Source organism: Sceloporus occidentalis, unplaced genomic scaffold (assembly GCF_023333645.1).
Source record: "Sceloporus occidentalis isolate IW3139 unplaced genomic scaffold, rSceOcc1.0.p SCAF_8, whole genome shotgun sequence".
Taxonomy (NCBI): Eukaryota; Metazoa; Chordata; class Lepidosauria; order Squamata; family Phrynosomatidae; genus Sceloporus; species Sceloporus occidentalis.
Genome location: NW_028316988.1, coordinates 15,999,250 through 16,021,765, shown reverse-complemented (window position 1 = coordinate 16,021,765; position 22,516 = coordinate 15,999,250). Strand labels below are relative to the sequence as shown.

General features: G+C 45.1%; 4 protein-coding genes and 1 long non-coding RNA gene across 6 annotated transcripts; all 5 read left to right on the top strand.

Annotated features, from left to right (window-relative positions):
• Positions 1 to 880: 880 nt before the first annotated feature.
• Positions 881 to 4,874, top strand: LOC149308029 (uncharacterized). 2 transcript variants are annotated; one of them, XR_016282215.1, is made up of 2 exons: positions 881 to 1,360; positions 3,661 to 4,874. It is a non-coding gene; the product is annotated as an uncharacterized LOC149308029 (long non-coding RNA). The 2 variants fall into 2 exon arrangements; XR_016282213.1 differs by having other exon boundaries at positions 3,658 to 4,874.
• Positions 4,875 to 6,392: 1,518 nt separating this feature from the next.
• On the top strand, positions 6,393 to 7,331 carry LOC149308028 (P2Y purinoceptor 2-like). Its single transcript, XM_089534513.1, has one exon. It carries the CDS (start codon positions 6,405 to 6,407, stop codon positions 7,329 to 7,331), a length of 927 nt encoding a protein of 308 aa, XP_089390639.1. The 5' UTR covers positions 6,393 to 6,404.
• An 829-nt stretch (positions 7,332 to 8,160) lies between these two features.
• Positions 8,161 to 9,102, top strand: LOC149308027 (P2Y purinoceptor 2-like). The gene has a single exon (XM_089534466.1). It carries the CDS (start codon positions 8,173 to 8,175, stop codon positions 9,100 to 9,102), a length of 930 nt encoding a protein of 309 aa, XP_089390592.1. The 5' UTR covers positions 8,161 to 8,172.
• A 1,998-nt stretch (positions 9,103 to 11,100) lies between these two features.
• LOC149308026 (P2Y purinoceptor 2-like) lies at positions 11,101 to 12,115 on the top strand. The gene has a single exon (XM_089534363.1). It carries the CDS (start codon positions 11,141 to 11,143, stop codon positions 12,113 to 12,115), a length of 975 nt encoding a protein of 324 aa, XP_089390489.1. The 5' UTR covers positions 11,101 to 11,140.
• A 4,718-nt stretch (positions 12,116 to 16,833) lies between these two features.
• LOC149308025 (P2Y purinoceptor 2-like) lies at positions 16,834 to 18,646 on the top strand. Its single transcript, XM_089536988.1, has one exon. The coding sequence runs from the start codon at positions 16,920 to 16,922 to the stop codon at positions 17,844 to 17,846; it is 927 nt and encodes a 308-aa protein (XP_089393114.1). The 5' UTR covers positions 16,834 to 16,919; the 3' UTR covers positions 17,847 to 18,646.
• The last annotated feature ends 3,870 nt before the right edge of the window (positions 18,647 to 22,516 follow it).

The following is a 22,516-nucleotide window of genomic DNA, read 5'->3' as shown; positions in this document are numbered from 1 at the left end:
AGACGGGATTCCAGCATCCTTCCATTTTGTATTCTCTTTGTTTTCAAACTTTGCCTCTTCCCCTCCCAGTTTTTTTCTATATTCTCAGTTACTTACACACCACTCATTTGGGTCTGCTTGCTCATCAAGTTTGTTCTCGTTAAACTCTTCCTTTTTCCTTTATTTTGCATTTCCCCCCTCCTTCCTTTTGTTCTTTCTTTTTTTCACCTTCCTTCCTTCCTTCCTCCATCTCCGCACCGGCATGCAGTCCACATTCCCAGGGGATTCTCTTGGATTTCCCCTTTGATCCCGAGCAAATTGTAGTTGTGTGCCTTCAAGTCATTTCCAACTTATGGAAAGGCAAACCTATCATGGGGTTTTCTTGGCAAGTTTCTTCAGAGGGGGTTTGCCATTGCCTTCCTCTGAGGCTGAGAGAGTGTGACTTGCTCTGGGTCACCCAGGAGGTTTACACGACTGAGCTGGGATCCTTTTAACTTTAGAGAAGCACAGATTGGCTCCGCAAATCTTCTGAACATGTCAGCAGAGGAAAGATACAGGCATGTTTCTTTTCCGGACACCGCTAGAGTATTCCTTGCCGAGGAAAACCCTACAAAATTCATGTGTACAACTCAAAGTCAACAGGAGACTTAAGGCACATAACACACAAGCACTCAGTACAATCCTGTTGGAGAGAAATCTATACATCCAAGGAAAGAAAAGGCTCTGTGGTGTAGACAAGCTGGAGGTTGGCCACTGATGCAGCACTGTAAGGTGGAGCTAGCCAGACTTTTTATTCCCCTTTGGCTCCTGCAAAAGCACTGCTCTAGAAAAGCCTACTTTCCAGGCGCTAAGAAACCTACAAGGAGCAATCTTTTGTCTTGTCCGCAGCTGCACAGGCGTCTGCTGAACGATGCAGAAAACAGCATTGCCACGGAGAGGCTAAGAGCCAGCTTGCCGACAGTCGAGAGACAGTGTGGCAGGAGATGGCTGCAACTTCTGCCGCTGCATCTGGACTGCTGCTTGGCGTAACAACAGTGCAAGCCACCTTCGGCCTCTGGCTGCTGCCGTCATTCACTCCGCAGGAACCTGGGCATCTCAGCCTTCGCCACCATACCTCTTTTTCTCTTTTTCCTTGAGACAAGCAGGGGAGAAGCCATCTGGCACCATTTCCTCACTCTTCCGCTGACCTCCCCTTGGGCACTCCTGCATCCATGACCTCTGGGCCCAATGAAGCAGATGCCAAAGACCCCCAAATGGACCCAGCCATCCTGATCTTCCTCCTCTACCTGATGATCATCCACGAACTGGTGAGCGGCTGGATGGAGTACCAGAAGCAAGCCACCAAACCCAAGAAGCAATCGGGGCCTCTTTGGTCATCCAGGTAGGTGGGACGCTGGCTTTGATAGGTGAGGGAGAGGATTAAATTGTGAATGGGGGAAGATGTAGGGATTTGGATGTGAAGATACAGAAGACCGGGAGGGTCATGTCAATGAGATGAGGAGAACGTGATGAACTGGATTACTGATCTGCTTAGCTCAGTATTGGTAATAGTGGCACATTGGAGCCCACATGCCCGCAAAGGGGTACCTTATAGCTCAAAATGGGTATCCTAATTTCAAGGGCTGTTCTGATGTGTTAGCTTGGCCACAGACAGGTACACATTTATGCACAGACTTTCTCCCGTAGCCCATTCATAAACACAGAGACACCCCATTCATTTATATACAATTAGTCACACAGCCGACTCATATACACACCTCAGTAGCTCATCCATTCAGACACATCCCTTATTGGCATGTGTTTACTCATCCCGTATTCACACACACAAACACACACACACACACACACACACACACACACACACACACACAATTCCTATATCACGTTCTCATAGAATTGGAAGGGATCACAAGGGCCATCCAATCCAAGCCCCTGCCATGCAGGAATACACAACTAAAACACTCCTGAAAAATGCCCATCCATCCTCTGTTTAAAGACCTCCGATGATGGAGAGCCCATCGTTCTCCAAGGCAGTTTATTCCATTATCAAATAGTGCTTTCAAGAAAGAAGTTCTTCCTTATGTTTAGGTGGAATCTCTTTTCTGTTGGAATCCAGTAGTTCTCATTCTGATTTCTGGAGCAGCACAAAACACACTCGCTTCATCTTCTAAATAACATCCCTTCAGATATTGAAAGATAGCTATCATGACACCTCTCAGACTTCTCCAAGCTAAACCTACCCAGCTCCCTTGGTTATTCCTCATGAGGCTTAGTTTCCAGATTCTCTTTTGCTCACACATTCATGTGCTTTGTGGTCCCATGGTGTGCCAGATTCAGCTTACAGTGTAGAAGTTTTACACACACACACACATACCAGATCTACACTAAGCTTTAGAGTCTTTCCTGGGTCTGTCTGGAGATTCTGTGGGCTGAAACTGGCGGCCTTCTCCATGAAATGCGATGCAGACAGAGAGCATCATGGAAAGCTAAGCGTTAAAACAGTGCGCTTACTCAGCATCTCCTCTTCTGATGCTCCCTCTGTATGCACTCTCTTGCCTGTGTGACTGTTTTGGATAGCAGTGCCTTTGACTGCAAACATGTACCAGTGACAAATTTAAGCCCATATGTGCAGATGAGCATGCACTTTAAAGCATCATGTTACTGAATTCATCAGGAACGGTGACAACAGTCTGCGCTCTTGTTCTTCTATCACTGAATAAGGTAGATTTTTCTATTTAAAAAAACCTTCAGCATGAGAGGAGGGGGAGAAAGAGGAGGCGGTGGTAGTAGCTGTCGTCATAGTAGTAGCAGACATAGTAGCAGCCATTCAGTACGATGAACCGCTAAGTGTGCCAAGGAAGAGGATGGATGCGAAGAGGTGGTTAATGTGTGACAACAAGCAAGCTCAGAAAGCACTGGAGTATTTTAAGCCTCTCATAGTACAATTATATGGAGATTAAATACAGACAAATGAGCTCCCAGGAGAGAATTGTGTTTGGTATGTTGGACTATGCCTTTGGAGACCAGGGTTCGAATCCCTGCTTAGCCACGAAACCCTGGGCAAGTCATATGCTCTCAGCCCCAGAGGAAGACAATCCCAGTAGGATCTGAATGAGCTGTAAGTTTTGAGATTTGTTTCAGTGATGTGGACTTGTGTCAATTGACTAGGACTTAAGTCAGACGCAAGTCTCTTGAATGACTCGACTTGCACTTGACTTGGCAAAAATGACACACCAACTCAACTTGACTTGAGACTGGTCTGTTTTTAGTGACTGGCTTGCTGGTGCCATTCACTCGGAGCAGAAGGCAAGGCCTGCCCCCCCAAGTGCAGGGTATATTTCTTGGAAGAGAACAGCAAATGCGTTAGGCAAAGGGCTTGAGGTGGAAGGATCCTTCTAAAACTTTAGAAGGCTCTTCTGCCAAGCAGACCTCAACTCCTGCCTCAAGTCCATTGCCTAATGTGTTTTTTGGTTACAAGTTGGCTCACAGACTTGAGACTCGACTTGAGACTTGACGTGAAAGTATCTTGCAAGGACTTGAGACTCAGCTTGAGGCCTGAAGATAGAGAGTTGAGACTTGACATGAGACTTGGACTAAAAGCCTTGAATGCACCACTGCTGTGTTCTAATGCCTTTATGAATTAGCAAGACTCTGCTGATGCCCTTTGTTTTTTTACAGCAGCTGTTCCCGGATGAACCGCTCAGGCTTTTCTCAGCCGTTGGTATACCCAACCCGGCGAGAGAGGCACAGGGACTGGAGGAAGGCAAGCCGGATCCTCAGGAAGGTGTAAAGACCCCTTCGGAGTTCAACCCAAGGCTGAGAAAAAAGAGATTGGTGGCAAGGAACGCAGCACTCCTGGGAGAATTCTGCGCCGATCATTGCCATGTGTAACCTTCCATCTTGCAACAACCGAGACAGGAGTGCCCTCTCCGTAGCATTGTTCTTGCATGTCCCCCTGGTCACACATTGACACGCGACACTGACCGACATGTATAAATGTTTCTCCTGAGTGTGAGCAGAAGTTGGGTGTGCCTTACCCTTGAACCAGAGGGGTATTCGCCTTTGAACAAGGGCCAAGATGTGAACGACAGAATATAGACTTCATGTGAGATTATGAAATAGATGACTTGGAGAGACACTGGAGGAACTGACATGGTGGACCCCATTAAGTTTGGATCAATTGATGTTGTGTTGGAGTAGAAATGGAATTATGTAGGAGATTCAAGAAAGAAAGCAACAGAGGCAGCATAGTGATGTTCCCAAATAAGAGGATGGGGAAGATTTGGGTTGTAGTGTGAAAGGGCTAGACAAAATGGGGGGAAGTCAGAATTAGGATGGCACACATTTGGGAGAAGGGATGAGGAAAGCCAGAGGCAAATATATTCAGAGGAAGGCTCCTCTGAATATATCTGGCCAAGAAAACCCTAGGATAGGGTCACCATAAGCCAGAGCTGACTTGAAGAAGTTACATGATGATGACAACAAACAATAAGATCAAATTGGAAAAGCGGGATATAAATAAACTATTCATTATTATTATTAAGAAAGAATGAGCTTAGAGACTGGATATTTGCCCATTTCGGAGGAAGGTGGAACAAAATAGAGGCATGTGTTATTGCCTTTCAAGGAGGTGTCAGATCTTGGAAGTAACTAATTGGTTGTAATACATTCATTTCCTCAATAGCAAGGGTGTCACTTCATTGCATTAAGAGTGCAACATCCGAGGGATAACTTCACTTCTATTGTGATGTAAATGTACATTTTTAAACATCCCTGTTCGACTCACAAGAGTGTGGACTAAATAAATGATGGCGGAGGAGGAATATCAGATGGCCCAAGGGCTGGCTTGTGGTGTTGGATGAACAACATTCCAGTTTTTAAAAAATATATTTAAAAGGAACCATTTTCGTTACTTTTGAGAAATGGAAAGGGAAGCATGCTTTTACAAAATATAACTCTCCGCTTTTGCGGGCCTGGATACCATGAGATCATGCAAGCGTTTTCACATTTCCTGAACTCTTGTGAGAACAGCATCCACTATCCCTTCCCTCAAGTGGTTTCGGGGGTTTTATGCGTGTACAACAGAGCGCACCAGTCACACACTATGAGAATGGAAAGTCCCTCTCTGAAAGCCTTAGCTTGGTTTTTAGGCACACAACTCCTAGCAAATTACTTTGTAAAAGTAACTTCCCAAGATTGGGTCCCTCTGAGGTTTTGCAGTGGGGAATACAATCTGTTAGGCCCTTTCAGCCTTTCATGTTCCAAGACTTTTTGTTGGAAAGCTTGGAGAGAACATACAGTGGGCCCTTGGTATCTGCTGGGGTTTGTTCCAGGACTCTGCGTGGATCCCAGAGTCCATGGACACTCATGTGTCATTACGTACAATGACATAGTAAAATGGTGTCCCTTATTAAAAATGGTAAAATCAGGGTTTGCTTTTTGGAATTTATATTTTTTTGAAATATTTTCAAATTGCGGGTGGTTGAATCTGTGGATAAAGAAATGCATGGATACAGAATTCCAGCTGTATGTGGTTATATGTTCCCCTAGAGCCTTGTCTCAACTGAGGACTTTATCACATGAGGCTAAAATGTGGAATTTTAACAGTATAAATTCTGGGATTTATAGTTTGGTGAGCTACTTAGCCATCTCTATCAGAGCACTCTGGTGCCACAACAAACTACAAATGCCAGGATTCTGTATCACGGACCCATAGCTGTTAAAATAAAGTCAAACTGCCTTAATTCTGCAGTGCAGATGGAGCCCTAGCTAGCATGGACAATAATAGCCAAGGGGGGGGGGGAGTAATAGTTGGGGTCCAGAAAAGCCAAAGTGATATAGTGATTTGAATGTCAAACTCTGGGAGACCAGGGTTCAAATCCCGTCTCAGTGATGGAAACCTATTGGGCAAGTCCTACTCTCTTAGCCTTAGATGAAGGCCCCTCTGAATAAATCTTGCTTAGAAAAGACTGTGTTTTGTTCACCTTCGGGTTGCAATAAGGTGAAGGTGCACAACAACAACGAAGTCCAGAATTTTGCCTACTCTTGAAGGCATATGCGGAAGAAAAAGACCAGCTTTGCTGTTGGCTTTGACTTAGCTAGAGCTCCTCTCCCTCCCGTTCTCACACTTCACAAAAGGAGGCTGGGAGCCCATTCATTCATGGAGTAGCAAGTTCCCACCTATGGCTTTTCTTTGACTCAAAAGGAGCCCCCTAAAAGGAGGAAATAACCTGCGGAAGGATGTTAAAAAACCGACCTCAATGCAAGCCCATATTAAAACCTGCAACCAAAGGATCCTGGGGAACACATACACAGCCTAGGAAGCAGTTGTGTTGCTACAAGCAGAGGCTTCCCTTCTTTCATCCTCTGAAGGCTTAAGAGAAACATCTCCCTAAGTGGCTGAAGGTCCGTGTCTTCATCAACCAATGAACGCCACCAACACCATGCAGTGCCAGTCGGTGGAGCTACACCTGGTCATCCCAACTCTCTTGGGCATCTTCTCTGTGGTCGGACTTGTCTTCAATGGCTTCAGCCTGTGGATCTTCTGGTTTGTCATCAAGCGCTGGAATTCGGGCGCCATGCTCCAGTTCAACCTCGCTTTGGTGGACACCTTGATCCTTCCGCTTGCCCCTTTGATGATAACCTATTTCCGCTTGGGCAACCATTGGCCTTTTGGGGAGTTTCTCTGCCAGCTGCTGGCCTTCTTACTCAACATCCACCTCTACGGTTGCATCTACCTCCTGATGCTCATCAGTGTCCACAGGTACAAAACTGTGGTCCATTACAATGCCAAGACCCTCTGGAGGAGGAAGTCCTTTTTGAAGAAGCTTCTCCTGATCTCTTGGGCTCTCTTTGTCATACAAGGGCTACCGCTCTTCTTCTTCCTCAAGACATCGGTCATCGGCAACAAGGTGAAATGCATGAGCCTCCTCCAGTCAGAGCTGTCCTATCTCTACCTGGGTTATGGTATCTTGATGGGGACCTCCTTCCTAATCCCCTCCAGCATCTCCTTCATCTCCAACGTGATGCTAGGGATGTACATTTCCAAAATCAGCCAAGCCAATCTCCGAGGGAAGGTCATGAAGACCAAGTCCATACAGATGATCATCATCACCCTGCTCATCTTCGTCGTCTGCTTCATGCCCATCCATGTTTGCGTGACGGTGGGTGCCACCATTCGACAGTATGGCCTCTCTTGCAGACTTCTGAACCATATCAGAGTTGCCTATTATATTTCGGTCGTACTTAGCGTGGTCAACTCTTGCCTGGATCCCTTCATTTACAATTTTGCCAATGAGAAATTTCACGAATCTATTTCCAAGTTCCTCAAGAGACTGTTCCTCTGCAAGTGACAAACTTGGAAGAAGGCTGGGTAAGACATATAGCCTTGGGGTGTGTGTTTTATTTCCATAGGCTTTTAAATAATTGTGTATTGTTATAATAGTGACTATTTTAATTGTTTTTAAAACTGCACTATAGATTTTGGTTGGTTTCCTTCTGTGAGAAGTTTTCGGGCCCAATCTGGGAGAGGAGCACCCTATAAAATATTGGGGTTGGAGACCCATGGATGGTCCTTTCAGAGGTCAAGAGGACATTATCTGGACTCTTCTCTCTGAATGATCACTTCATACAAGCATTGATATGTCTCTTTGCTTCTTACACCAGTTTCATCCAATCCATTCTTAAAACCATCTCGTTCAGAGGCCAACCATGGCATCCGGCACTAGCAAATTTCACAATGTCACTATGGGCTGTGAGAAGAAATTCTTCCCATCATTTGTTCTGAGATTTCAGCCGCCTAACTCCATGGAAATCAGGGTTATATGTGTGTCAGGATGATCATTTTCAGTAAAGAAGGCTCTTCCCGAAACCATTTTCGTTTCGGTTTTGGTTTGGTTTTGACTGTACAAATTGCAAAAGTGATGTATAGAACAGCTCACTCTTGACTTTGGCTTTTCTGTGGAACAGCCTGAAGTTCTCTCTCGAAGAAAAAGGAAGTGGGTCGGAGGGTGAAGGAGGGATCCCAATGTAACCTTATATAGAAGGGTAACAAAAAAAGTGCTAGGCAACACATACAGCCTGGGAAGCGGTTGATGTTACCACAAGCACAAATTCCCCTTCTTTCACCTTCTCCTTTCCTGGTCTGCACGTCTTCATCTCTAAGCATCTTGAGCCACCTTCATCCAGCCTTCAATGAACACCACTAACACAACGCAATGCCAGCCAGCGGAGCTGCACCCTGCCATCCCAGCCCTGTTGGGTGTCCTCTCTGGGGGAATACTGGTCTTCAACAGCTTCAGCCTATGGATCTTCTGGTTCACTGTCAAGCGCTGGAATTCAGGCATTATGCTCCAGTTCAACCTTGCATTGGCCGATGCCATCATCCTTCCGATTAACCCATTGATGGTGGCCTATTTCAGCCTGGGCAACCACTGGCCCTTTGGAGAGTTCCTCTGCCAGTTTGAAGCCTTCACCCTCAGCACCCACCTCTATGGCAGCATTTACTTCTTGGTACTCATCAGCATCCACAGGTACCAAGTTATTGCCCATTACAATGCCAAGACCCTCTGGAGTCAGAAGTCATTCTTGAAGAAGCTCATCTTGGTCTTTTGGGCTCTCCTCTTCCTTCAAGGGCTTCCGCTCTTCTTCTTCCTCAAGACATCCGTCATCAACAAGAAGGTGAAGTGTTTGAGCATCTATCAGTCAGAGATGTCTTACCTCTACCTGACCTACAGCATTTTCCTGGGCATTTTCTGCTTCCTTCTCCCCTTTGGGATCACCTTGGCTTTCTACATGATGTTGGGGAAGTCCATCACCAACATCAGCCAAGCCAATCTCCGAGGGAAGGTCATGAAGACCAAGTCTATACAGATGATCATCATCTCCTTGGTCATATTTGCCATCTGCTTTGCACCCCTCCATATCTGCATGATCATCGGTTCCATTGTGGGACATTACAGAATCTCTTGTGAGGTCCTTCACCGTGTCGAAGTTGCCTATTGTGTTTCTCTTGTCTTCAGCATGGTCAACTCTTGCCTCGATCCCTTCATCTACAATTCTGCCAATGAGAAATTTCACACATATTTTTCCCAATCCCTAAAAAGGTTGCTGCTGCCTAAGTGACAAGTGGGAGAGAAGAAAAGGTAAGACATGAATATTGCAATCCTCTATGCCATGTGTCCTTAGCTCCTCTAGAAACTAGATGAGAGTTTAGGCTTGATTTAATCTAAAGAGTTTATCACATGAAGGAGATTGGGAGTTTATCCCGTGAATATCCCAGAAAAATAGTGCAATTATGCAAAACGATTTCACACAACGTCGCACAAAACCCACCATTAAAGTGGCCACACAGAAGCATTAAGGCACATCTTTTGACTTTCAGGATTCCAGTGACAATGCATTTTCCGATATTGTTTTATTTGCGCAATTGCGTGTGATAATCATTTGCGCAGTTACTCGCCATTTCCACTTCATTTGCGGGAAACTTTAAATGCGCTTCAGTCTCTAATGTCGAAATCAGCCCCAGTGTGACAAACTCCTAAGACCCCTTTGTTTGTTTGTTTTCACCAGTTTGTGGGATGTGTAGAACTCTCCTCCAACATCACATTTCAAATGATACCGGTTCATTTTTTAAAATCCCAGTGCAAGGCAAATTTCCAACGCACTACTATCTGCACAGACACAATCGGGAGAGTGGTTGAATGGAAGAAATTATATAGATTTCTTTCTGTGCTTTTGTGATTGTCATTGTGCGTACCTTCTGTGTTGCTGTGCAACTGAGGTGGGCTTCCAAGAGCTTTCCTCTTCTTTCTCGGAAGCCTTTGCTTCCTGTGACTTTGCAAGTTTGGTCAGTCTCAGGCAGCAGAGGAAGCGGAGGTGAGAAAGGTTTGCAGCCTGCAGAAAATGCACCGTGGCTAGGAATCTCTAGGTCTTTCGGTGCAACTTTTGGTTCAACTTGACCACAGAGTTGTGCTGGAGGACCTAGAGATTCCTAGAGAGAACATATTAATAAAATCCGTGAGTAATCAAATCTGCAAAAGTCAAAGCTGCAAATATGGAGGGATGAGTGTATTTCCGTTGTGTAGATGTAGACACACTCCACAAATTAGAATTGTTCCTCTCCAGATAAAAATGTTCTTACCCTCAAGAAGCTCCTTGGAAATCTACCCTCCTGTAACTTAAAACCATTAGGCCTGGTCCTGCTTTCTGGGGCAACGGAGAACAAACCTGCCTCCTCTTCTTCTCTGCGACAGCCACTGAGGTATTGAAAGGGTGCAATCCTATCATCCTTATTGTTATTTTCACCAGGATGAACGTGCTCACTAGAATGTAGCATATAGTGTATGGTGTCTTCCATATGCCCACTTCTACAAATGCAAAGATATTGATCTTTGGAGATCTTTTTATATTTCCCTGATGCTTCATGTGCATCAGAAATACCAATGTACATCACAAGTAACCAATGCACACCAGAAGTGCCCAGTGCTCATGAGAATGTCTGATGCACATTAAAGCACTCACACCAGTTTAGTTGTGTCTCTGCAATCCATAAAGTGATGCATTGTGGACGGTGATGTCAAATGTCCACCTTTGTTCCTAACGTGGAAAACAATTTTAAATGTGAACTCAACAGGGCCAGAAAAGTAAAAAGGAAACACTTTTCCCTGAAAGCACTCATTTGAGATCTTCTCATGGTCTTTGGAAAAAAATAAGGGTTGTCTTAATTCAAAAACAAAACTCACATGTCTATTTGGGCTTGATATTGTCAAAACCACCCTTCCGTCTTTTTCTGTTCATTTTCAGCACTGTGGTGCTGAGTGTTGATAAATGCTATTTATAAATGTATCACTGGCTGGTGCAGCCTTTGTGTGGTGCATAAGGTTAAAGGAACAGATCTCTTCTTTTCTGTAAGAGCTCTGCAAAAACATGGGTCAGTTCCTGCCTTCGGTTTTAAACGACGCTTGACTCATAAGAAACCCTGTGAAAGGAGGAAACGGAGATGTGGGAGAAGTGTGGAGCATTAGATAGCCACACCTTAAGAGTGGGGACAGCCTTGGTGGAAATGTACCCATTTGGAGGAGGTTGGTGCCAACACAACAAGCAAAAATAAGAAATCTCCTTCTTTTGCCTTCTGTATCTCTGGTCCAGTGGATGCCATGCCATGGACAACTCTTCCCAAATACCTGGAGATGCCTGTCTTTATCTACCAATGAATACCAACAGCACCATGCAGTGCCAACCACAGGGGCTGCACCCTGCCGTTCCAACATTGTTGGGCGTCCTCTCAACCGGTGGTTTGGTCTTCAACAGCTTCAGTTTGTGGATCTTCTGGTTTACTATCAAACGCTGGAATTCCAGCATCATGCTCCAGTTCAACCTTGCGCTGGCTGATGCCGTTATAATCCCAGTCACCCCTTTGACGGTGGCCTATTTCTGTTTGGGCCATTGGCCCTTTGGCGAGTTCCTTTGCCAGCTTCAGGTCTTCTTACTCAGCACCCACCTCTATGGAAGCATCTACTTTTTGATGCTCATCAGCGTCCACAGGTACCAAGCCATTGTCCATTACAATGCCAAGACCCTCTGGAGAAGGAAGTCCTTCTTAAAGAAACTCATCTTGGTCTTCTGGATTTTACTCTTCCTACAAGGGTTTCCGACCTTCGTTTTTCTCAAAACATCCGTCGTTGACAACAAGGTGATGTGTCTGAGCATCTACCAGGAGGAACTCTCTGACCTCTACCTGGCCTATAGCATTGTCCTAGGGACCCTTTGCTTTCTTCTCCCCTTTGGCATCTCCTTGATCTCCTACGTGATGCTGGGGGCCACCATTGCCAACATCAGCCAAGCCAATCTCCGCGGCAGGGTCATGAAGGCCAAGTCCATACAGATGATCACCATCGCCTTGGTCATCTTTGCGGTCTGCTTCACTCCTCTCCACATTTGTGGCTCTACGGCTGCCATTGTGCGATATTATGACATGTCGTGCGAGATCCTTCACTACGTGGAAGTTGCCTATTACTTGTCCGTGGTCCTCAGCATGGTCAACTGTTGCCTGGACCCTTTCCTCTACAATGCAGCCAATGAGAAGTTCCACAAGTTCTTTTTCAAGTCCCTGGGACGATTGCTGTTCTCTAAGTGAGAAGACTGTCTTTGGAGAAAGCTAGGTAAGAGATCAAATACCTTCACGTTCACCTCCACCTCTCCATCTCCCTTGACCTTAGTCAAGAACCAAGAGAAGGCTGAGATGGAAGCAAACATCTCTAGGTTTTAATCAAAGACAGCTTTGATTCTGATAAGAGGTTCTGCTATCTTGTCCTTTTTATTTATGTAAGAAATGTATATCCCTTTTTTTGGTCTCCAAAAACAGGAGCTACTCAAAGCACTTCTGGTCTGCAATTACGCACAGCAAGGTGTGCCTCAGGCAGATGATACTAAGAGTAGCATCAAAGTCTTAGGCTGCAGCCACAATGCAGTTTGCTCTGCTTTAATTGTCATGGCTTCATTCTATGGAATCCTGGGATTTGTAGTTTGTTGTTGGACCAGAGCTTTATTCCAAGCAGGCAGAAACCAATGTCAAACATCTCTCACAGTCAAAAATGTTCTTCCTAATGTTTAGGTGGAATCTCCTTTCTTGTAATTTGAACCCATTGGTTCAAATCTCTGGTTCTGGTCTCCGGAGCAGCAGAAAGTAAGCTTGTTCCTTCTTCCACATTCCTTGAAATAGCTAAAATGTCACCTTTCAGTCTAAGCTAAATACATCCAGCACCCTCAGTCATTCCTCATAAGGCTTGGTTCCCAGACCTTTTGCCATTTTGGTCACCCTTTCCGGTTTGTTAATATCCTTCTTGAACTGTGGTGCCCAAAACTGGACACAGTACTCCAGGTGAGGTCTGGACAAAGCAGAATAAAGTGGCACTACTACTTCTGGATAAGGATCTGGTAGACCATTGATCTGGATAGGGATCTGGTATACCATTGGCCCTATACAGACAGCCAAAATAAAGCTGCTTCGAGTCACTTTGAAGGTATGGTGTTTACATGATGCATGCATCCTAAGAGTCCGGAAGCTGCACTGAAGCTGCACTCCAGTCCTTAGGACTGGACCACAGCTTTGGTGCGGCTTCTGGACTCTTAGGACACATGTATCATTGAAACACCATACCTCCAAAGTGACTCGAAGCAGCTTTATTTTGGGTGTCTGTATCAGGCCATAGTCAGTGTTCAAGAAAGATGCAACTAACAGTCCAGTTTTGTATCTGGCATGGGAGAGAATGCCAACTCCTATTGGGCTTCAGTGGGCAACCTCTTTTTGGCACCCCTGATTCATAGCAACTTGCAAAACGTTAAGAAGAAATGAAAAGGAAAATCAGCAAAAACCTTTGGCAACATACAAAAACAGCAGCATAAGATCACCACCCAACAAACTCAAACCAACAGCAGCATCAAATGCTTGTCGGAGGTAAAAATGCTTGCTTAAATCGCACACAGTTTCAAGTCACACTCAGTTTCCAAGCAATGCTTTCTCTGTTTCTATGTTCTGCATCTCTGTGTGTGGTCTTCGTACGCCTTTCTTCAAGTCTAGTTTGGGTTTGGGGATGGCAAACAATCTGTTTTTATTGTGACAAAACACACTGTGCTGGAGGAAAATATGCAGAGTCTCTGCAAAGAGGAGCCAACTGCTACAGCCAGGAAATTCACCTGTGCCATCTCCATTTTGTGGATATTGTGCAAAACTGGGCACACTTAGAGTAATACTTTCGTTCTGTGCTTCCTAATGCATTCTGGCTTTGTCAATTATGCCATGGATCTGAATGGCAAAGTCATAGGCACGAGGACTAGAAACATGCTACTTTTGAGTTCGTTGAAAAGAAGCTCTCAGGAAACTGAATTCTATGCCTTTTGCTGCCTTCCTACACAAAGTTGCAATATATGTTGACTAGCAACTGGCAAAGCCTGGCAGTCTTCATCAATTCTTCAGATAGCAATGGTAGTTGTTCTTGTTCTTGTTATACGCCTACAAGTCAACTCTTTACAACAACTGTATCCCTCTGTTTTGTTGGCAAGATTTATTAAGAGGAGGATTGCCATCTTAGGCTGAAAGGACATGACTTGCCCAAGGCTACCCAGTGGGTTTCCATGGATGGGCAGGGATTCAAACTTATAGCTCCCTGGGTCTCCCTAGTTAAATCCTTAAGGTTTATGAAAATGGTAAGACAAAGAGAGATATCAAATACACAATACACAACAAACACAGGGGACAATGGGTATTTTGTGATGTATTTTATATGGTGTTTTATCTTTACTGTAAGCCGCTTCGATCGTGAGGAAGAGGTGGGATAAAAATAAAAATTATTATTATTATTATTATTATTATTATTATTATTATTATTAAATTGACATCCCATTCCCTGAAACAAGATGATAAAGGCCCAATTCCTGGTTCCTAGAGAAATCACTGGTCCATTTCATTCTCTGGTTCTCTCTTTCCACAACAAAACAGTGGAAACATAGTCCTTTCACAGCAGTCGCCGGTGGCTGCCATGTTAGTGGGGCAGGGAAGCCATTCCAGGTTTGGGTTAGCTTTTTGTGGTTGGGAGAGAACAGGATTTAGTACTCTGGAAGACTTGGCTTTTCTGCCCAACTGACCTGGAAGACACCAACCTCCACTGCATCTAATGGGCCACAATAGAGAAAAGAGGATGTGGAACTAGATGAATCTCTGTTGTTTTGATCCAGGAGGGCTCTCCTGATACTCCTTCATTGTTATTTTCCCAGCAGGGATTTTGCTCAACTCTACCCAAAAATGATGAGGGTCTTACAGGGACCGGACTCAATTTGCAAGAAGATGTAAAATCCTTCCAGAGCTCAACCACAAAAGGCTCAGAAAAGCAACTCATGGCAAGAAATGCTGCATTCCTGGAGAAGATCAAAGGTGTAGTTCCTGGGAAAAGAAACTGAGGACATTGTCCCTGCAAAGAAGAATCCTGTCTCGCCACCCCAATGTGAAATGTTACTTCTGTCCCCACATTTCTAGCACTGCAGTAACTTTACAACTTTGCCTCAACCTTTATGTTCAAAATCTATATTTACACACATGTCGGTTGGTGTTGGGTGCCAATGTGTGACTGGGAGATCTGCGGTAACAATGCAAAGGATTCCCTTATCTCAGTCAACGGAGGTCACAATTGGCAATCTTATATGGGTTGTAGCTCCAATGGGTCAAAATGAGGACACTGACCTTCCAAATAAGAATCCCTCAAATTTCTAGCATTGTCTCCAAATTTCAAACATTGCAGTAACTCTAAACCTTTCACTGAGTTTTTAGAAATACTGTCCTCCCAAATGAAATTGTTCATCAGGCCTCCAAATGTCTCCCATGTCAGGGAACCAGACACTGAAAAACCATTCACCGCTAGGCTATTTGCTATGTTCACATTCCCTTGGTCACTTGGCCTGCCCTTTATTTGGAGGTCTAAAGCATATTTCATTTCAAATGATGTATGGCCCAAATCCCAGTTCTGGTGTGAACCGTTCGGATGATGTCTGGCCCATTCAGTACCAAACCTGGAGTATACTTTCCTTATAATGAATTAAAATAGCTAAATGGTGCTGGATTATCAGTTGCTTCCGTTGCAATGGACTAAGAGAGCTATTATTTTCATGTTAATCATTTACCGAATTAAGTGATTCTCATCGACTCGTGACCTGCTGCCAGGATCATTGCAAATGTAATGGCAAACCATGCTTTTGCCATTATGAGAACAAGTCAGCGCACTAGTCTCCGAGTTATAAGTTTCCCCTCCATCTTTCTCCAGAAATAAAAGGAGGAGATGAGAAGACTCCAGATCTGGTTTACTCATAATAATGATTGCAATCCTGTTGGAGCGTTGCACCTTTGGAAGCGTATTTATGCCTGCAGGAATTACAAGTGTGTAATTCCCACAATTGTAATTCCCGCAGTTGTGTCTGCGTATCCAGTCCAGTACTGCTGTGTCTGTGTATCCAGCAGAGGCTTGTTGTTATATGACTATGAAAGAGAGCCAGCAAAGTTCACGATGCACATTGCTGCTCGGTGTATAACAGACCAATGTGCATTGCATTGCCCCAGCTCTAACAATTTACCTTTTAAATAGGTCACCAATCCTCCCTCTACCATTTAACATTTTAAAAATCCCCTTTTTTGGAAAAGCAGAAGTAGACCTCTAGTAACTTTGAGTTTTTTAAAAGTTAGTTTTTGGTAGTCTGTGTGGCACCTGAGCAAAAAAGTGGCCAGGACCTGCTATCCATCCTTGATCTTATATAAACCTGGATTGGGATTCACACACACACACATATATCACTGGAAGGAGGGATATTTGACCACTCCTTAATCTGAGCCCTGTCCCTACCATTAGGTAGACTGAGGTTGCTTCGGGCAGCAGATACTTGAAGGTGGCAGAGAGAGGTTGGGGAGGTTATTGCACCATCTGACCTTCCTAAAGCTAGCCAGATGCCTTCAGACATAGTGATGGACACCATCCCATTCTGGGCACTGAAGAAAGATTCTCCCGCTACCTAAATTCTCATTTTTACCAAGGCTTTCTCTTTCGCCAGCAGTTTAAGGAACTGATGATTCCTGCAGGCATTGCAAAAGCCACATGTAGCATAGCAAGTTCCACCTTGGAGGAGGGTTGTTTCGCTTCCTGCCATTTGATTCTCGGAGATCATCTCCAAAGCAGTCCCCTGGAGAACAGGCAGTCTGTAGGCACCGGCAATTCACAAACAGGAGACAGAGAGCCACACAGCAGAAGACAACCAAAGGAGAGGTCCCTTGTGTTGCTTCAACAAGTGAGGAAATTGGAAATCCTTAAATATTTCTACCACTTACCTTCTTTTCCTGCTCTTTGTCACACTTCTGCACAGCTCTTCTGTCCCGATTTGGAGCCACCGATCTTGATCTCCCAATGAATATGACCAACTCAACTGAATGCCTGCCCCAAGAGCTGCATCCTGCTATTCCAGCCCTCTTGGGCATCTTCTCGGTGGCTGGCTTGGTCTTCAACGCCTTCAGCCTGTGGATCTTCTGGTTCAACCTCAAGCGCTGGAATTCTAGCATCATGCTTCAGTTCAACCTTGCTTTGGTGGACACCATGATCCTCCCCATCACCCCTTTGATGGTGTCCTATTTCAGCCTGGGCAACCACTGGCCCTTTGGAGAGTTCCTCTGCCAGTTTGAAGCCTTCACCCTCAGCACCCACCTCTATGGCAGTATCTACTTCTTGATGCTCATCAGCATCCACAGGTACCAAGCCATTGTCCACTACAATGCCAAGACCCTCTGGAGAAAGAAGTCCTTCTTGAAGAAGCTCATCTTGGTCTTCTGGACTCTCCTCTTTTTCCAAGGGCTTCCAATCTTCTTCTTCCTGAAGACATCGGTCATCGGTGACAAGGTGAAGTGTCTGAGCATCCATCAATCGGAGCTGTCCTATCTCTACTTGATGTATGGCATTGTCCTGGGGACGTTCTGCTTTTTCATTCCTTTTGGTGTCTCCTTGATGTCCTACATGATGCTGGGGACCTATATTGCCAAAATCAGCCAAGCCAATCTCCGAGGCAGAGTCATGAAGCGCAGGTCCGTACAGATGATTGTTGTCACCCTCCTGATTTTTGCCATCTGCTTCACCCCTCTCCATGTCTTTCGGACAGCTGGGACAATCGTGAAATATTATCACCTCTCCTGCGACCTTCTTCACCAGATTGAGGTGGCCTATTACATTTCTTTAGTCTTGACCACCATCAACTGTTGCCTCGATCCCTTCATCTATAACTTCGCCAACGAGAAGTTTAACAAGTCCTTCTCATCCTCCTTGAGAAGATTGTTTTCCAGCTGAAACAAGATCTCTGGAGGGCAGAAGGAGATCCACTATCATGAACAGCAAAACTCATCCAGGGATGCCTGCGATCATAGAGAGATTCTGCAGTGTCGAATCTGAGACTTGGAACGAAAGACAGCCACATAAGCTCCAGTTTGTGTCTGAAAAATATCAATACATGGCAAGGTACCATCACAGAAACTCTGCCTGAATCCATATGGTATGTTTAGACAAGCTAAACTGTGCCATCTGTGTAAAGTCTGCATGTTTCTATACTTTGTCATAGGCAGTTGCCCTATACCATGTCAATGTATAGATTCAAGTTACGCTACGGCTGCATCTGCACTGCAGAATTAATGCACTTTGACACCGCTTTAACTGCCATGGCTTAATGCTAGGCAATTCTGGGAAGTGTAGTTTTGTGAGATATTTTGCCTCTTCTATCAAATCCTGATGCCATAACAAACTACTGTTCCCAGAATTTCATAGCATTGAGCCATGGCAGTTAAAGCAATGTCAAGATGGATTATTTCTGCAACGTGGATGCAGCCATTAAGGAAACTGGGGGCTGGTGAAAGGAAAACTCCTGGATGCATTTTGCAAGAGGCCTTCCGGTGGTTGTTTCTCAGAGGTGTAAAGTGTTTTTGCCCACTTATGCAAAGGGCTCTGGTAGCACCTTTGAGACTGAGAGAAAAAAGTTGGTCATATCTGCTTCTGTAGACCTCAGTCTACAGAAGTCTGCTGACTTATGTCAAGCTTACCTGACCTGCTTGTAGTTTCATATCACATGAACCTGTTGTTTGTTTTAAATAAAATGTTTGCTGAAACATATTGACCTCCTTTTGTTTGTTTGCTTGCAGTGGAGGAATGGGCTCCCTACCACTTTGTTCAGTCAATTTCTGTATTTGCTGCTAATAAGAACATGGCCACCAGGTGATGCTCGAGCTTATGCAATGTCCGCAGCTTGGAGAAGTCACTGGGATGAGTGCATTGGATGCAGATTTAGTTAGACTATAAACCTCATGATATGAAGGAGCCAGCAATGAGTCATAACAAAATAAAATCTCACTGACACCAACAGATTCTTGCAAAGTTGCTTTTGGGGTGTACTACTGCTCCCAGAATCCTCCACTTGCTGGACCAAAAGGAAGCCTCCATGATCTTGGATTTGCCCATTGGTCTTAATAAAGCTCTATACAGTTACAGCAACTCGATACCACTTTAACAGGGTTTTACCAGCATCTTGCCTGTGTTCTAACAATAGTGCACTACATTGTTGTGGTGCTATTATTCCACTTTAATTGCTATGGATGCCTTATGCAGAACCCTGGGATTTGCAGTTCGTTGAGATCCTTGGAAGCTGTATGGCAGACATTGGCGAGGACCTCCCCAAACGACAGCTCCCAGGATTCTGGAGCCAGGACAGTTTAAAATGGTATCAAGGTGCCGTAACTGAATAGCATAGCATACCTTCCAACTGCCTCAATGTGACATGGACAGTCCTAATTCATCCGCTGCCATCCCATTATTTTGAGCTGCTTATAACAGGTCCCAGTTTCTCTCTCCCACTTTCTGCCTTGGTCCTCAGCTTGCTTCACTGGCTGCAACCTGACTTCAAAATGCAAAAAGTAGTTTGTATTCTGTAGGCTCTAGCAAAAGCAAACGGCTGCAGTCTCTCCTAGCATGTATCTTCTTTTTCATCGTATAACTTTTGCCATCTTGACCTCACTGTGCTGTTGGTTTCTCAGTTTTTGCATCTGTCCGTGAAAACTCGGAGGGCGTGAGATAGATGATGCACTCTTTTCCTTGTAGTTTGCCATGATGCATCCATAGAATGAAGTCACTCTTTGCAAAGTATACACAGGGTTATTGGTTTGTTTGTCAAGAGAATGCCCAGAAACTTTCTTTTCTCCTCCTTCTGGATTAAGTGCGGCACAATGCTATCTGGACTCAAATTAGAAAGCGGCTACGGCTCTTGGAAATCCCCAAAGTTAAATGTTAATCGCATCAAAGGCCCTACGTGATGCAGCTTCCTCCAGAGATGGAGGAACTCAGGCAGGTCTCAGAAATAGATCTAGGATTTGCTTTCACTTTTTGGTGTTGTTGCGTGCCTTCAATCATTTCTGACTTATGGAGATCCTATAGCGGTCTTATTGTGGGGTTTTTGGGGGCAGGTTTCTTCGTGTGGTGTCCACCACAAGGATGTGGGATTGTCTTACCCTGGTGTCAGACCCTTGGACTTCCTAGCCCCATACAGTTATCCCAGACCAACAGCAATATCTGGCCATGATTTCTGCAAGACTCTTTGCTAGTCTGTTCTAGAAATCCCAGTTCTGGGCACCACAATTCAAAAAAGGATCTTGAGAAGCTGGAGCGTGTCCAAAGGACCAAAATGGTGAAATTCTGGAAACCTTAAAGCCCTATGAGGAAAGACTTAGGGAGCCTGGAGAAGGGATGGTTAAGGGGTGACATGATAGCCCTGTTTAAATATTTGAAAGGATGTCATATTGAGGAGGGAGGAAGCTTGTTTTCTGCTGCCCCAGAGAATAGGACCCAGAACAATGAATGCAAGCTACAGGAAAAAAGATTCCACCTAAACCTTAGGAGGAACATCCTGATGGTAAGAGCTGTTCAACAGTAGAAGACTGTTGTGGTGGAGTCACCCTACTTGGAGGTCTTTAAACAGAGGCGGGATGGCCATCTGTCAGGGATGCTTTGATGGAGAGTTCCTGCATGGCAGAATGGGGTTGGACTGGATGGCCCTTGGGGTCTCTTCCAACTTTATGATTCTATGATTCTATAATGCTGCATCTCTGGGAATTCCTCTGCACCACCGTGTTTTCCTTCTGGCTGTGTTTCGCTAACATTTAACCTACATCTTCTTTCCCAAGAGGCAACAGGGAACAATTACCTTCCCTTATCGTGGCCATAATTGGTAGTTGCACTAAGCCGTGTCCTGATTCCTAAGGCTGAGACTTATAAACTTGTTAGCAAAAGGAGTTCCTGGCTAGTGGCTCACTGTATTTGCTGCCAGGTTTGAGGCTGGCCTTTAAAAACTGTGGGCCCTTCGTTTGGCTCCAGGATCCCTTGTGGATCCCAAAATCCACAGATGTTCAAGTCCCTTTAATTGCAACGGCATTGTAAAATGGAGTCCCTTATATAAGGGTAGATTTTCAGCTTTCCTATTTTGGGCATATATTACTATTGGAGCACTGTTAGCACATATCATCCCTTAAGCTGGCAGTAATTCTGTGAATACCTTAGAATTAATTTTGTTAAGGTGGGTGCTGCTGTCCAATTTGATCAAGCCTGAGAAATCATTTTTAATACGAATCGGTGGTTGTTGTTGTTATTTTAAAGAAGTGCTTCCTGGACAAGGCCTGTGAGAAAACATCTCCACCCAAAGCGAATTCTCCCGCTGCCAACTTGGGTGTTGACAGTCCTATGAAACTTGCCGGCTGCCAGGTTGGTAACGGAGAATAATGGTTATAGAGGGAACACAACTCCAGCGTTGCAATAGCTCCACTGGTTGCCTGGCTGGTTATGATCTGTTATGGTTATGAACCCAGGTGCTAAGTTCTTGGATTGGAAAGGCATGGAACGGTTACAGGGTGGGAGGAAAAGTTGGCAACCTTTTGCAAGATCTTGGAGTAGCCTCGCACTTGCCTAGTGCCCTATCCCTTCTTCATATGTTTGGAAAAACTGTGCTTTGACAGTTCAACGTGTCTGTGCTTTGAAATCTATTTGTGCCGAGGTGTGAGAAGGATGCAGAACTACTGAGGCCACAGGAGAATGTGGAGCAGGGTGGATCCAAGTTGGACAAGCAAGGTCATGCCAAGAAAACATGGGACGCCGATTGGAACTAGGTCACAGCCTACCGCATGATGCTTCCCACTAATCTTCCCCGGGAAAGGAGTTCCCGGAAAGCTACACGCAGAATGCTTTGCCCTATTTCTCCCCCAAACACACTTTCCTCTTCCCAAGCACTCTGCAGCTCTTCTTAACCAAAGTTTTGGAAATGTTGCCCTTACCAGTGTTACGGATTGCTAGACCGTTGCTGGGTGCCTTCACGTCATTTCCGACTTCTGGCGACCCTTAGGTGGACCTAAGATAGGGTTTTCTTGGCAAGTTTGTGAAGAAGGGGTTTGCCGTTGCCATCCTCCAAGGCTGAGAGAGCGTCACTTGCCCAAAGTCACCCAGTGGGTTTCATGGCTGAGCTGGGAAGTGAACCCTGGTCTCCAGAGTGGCAGTCCAACACTCAAACCACTACGCCATGCTGGATCTCATAGGGATGACTATACTAGGACTTCCTAGGGATAGCTAGGATATCCAAGTGTCTGACTTCAGCATAAAGCAAAGTTCTGTATTCTCACAATCTCTTCCCCCCTTTTTCTTTCTCACTCAGCAATCTGGGTCAGGGAAACAGGCCCACCGTGGGTGTGATGGACACCACATGAAACCTTCCAACCTGGAGCAGCCGGGAAAACAGGTTCCACGGCCCATGAGCCTGTTGACTTCACCGAGGAGGCGTTTTGCCTCTGTCCTCACCAACTGCAAAACAATATGTGGGACGTGCATGGCGAGGAAGGAAGGAACCCAGGCTGTATTCTCCCTTTCTCCAATCTAGATAGTTTGGAACCCCCCAAAACGCCTTCCTCCCCACCTTGGATGATCATGCACAATGGGTT

Coding starts and splice junctions, on each gene's coding strand:
- LOC149308028 (XM_089534513.1), top strand. CDS start 6,405: ATGAACGCCACCAACACCATGCAGTGCCAGTCGGTGGAGCTACACCTG.
- LOC149308025 (XM_089536988.1), top strand. CDS start 16,920: ATGAATATGACCAACTCAACTGAATGCCTGCCCCAAGAGCTGCATCCT.
- LOC149308027 (XM_089534466.1), top strand. CDS start 8,173: ATGAACACCACTAACACAACGCAATGCCAGCCAGCGGAGCTGCACCCT.
- LOC149308026 (XM_089534363.1), top strand. CDS start 11,141: ATGGACAACTCTTCCCAAATACCTGGAGATGCCTGTCTTTATCTACCA.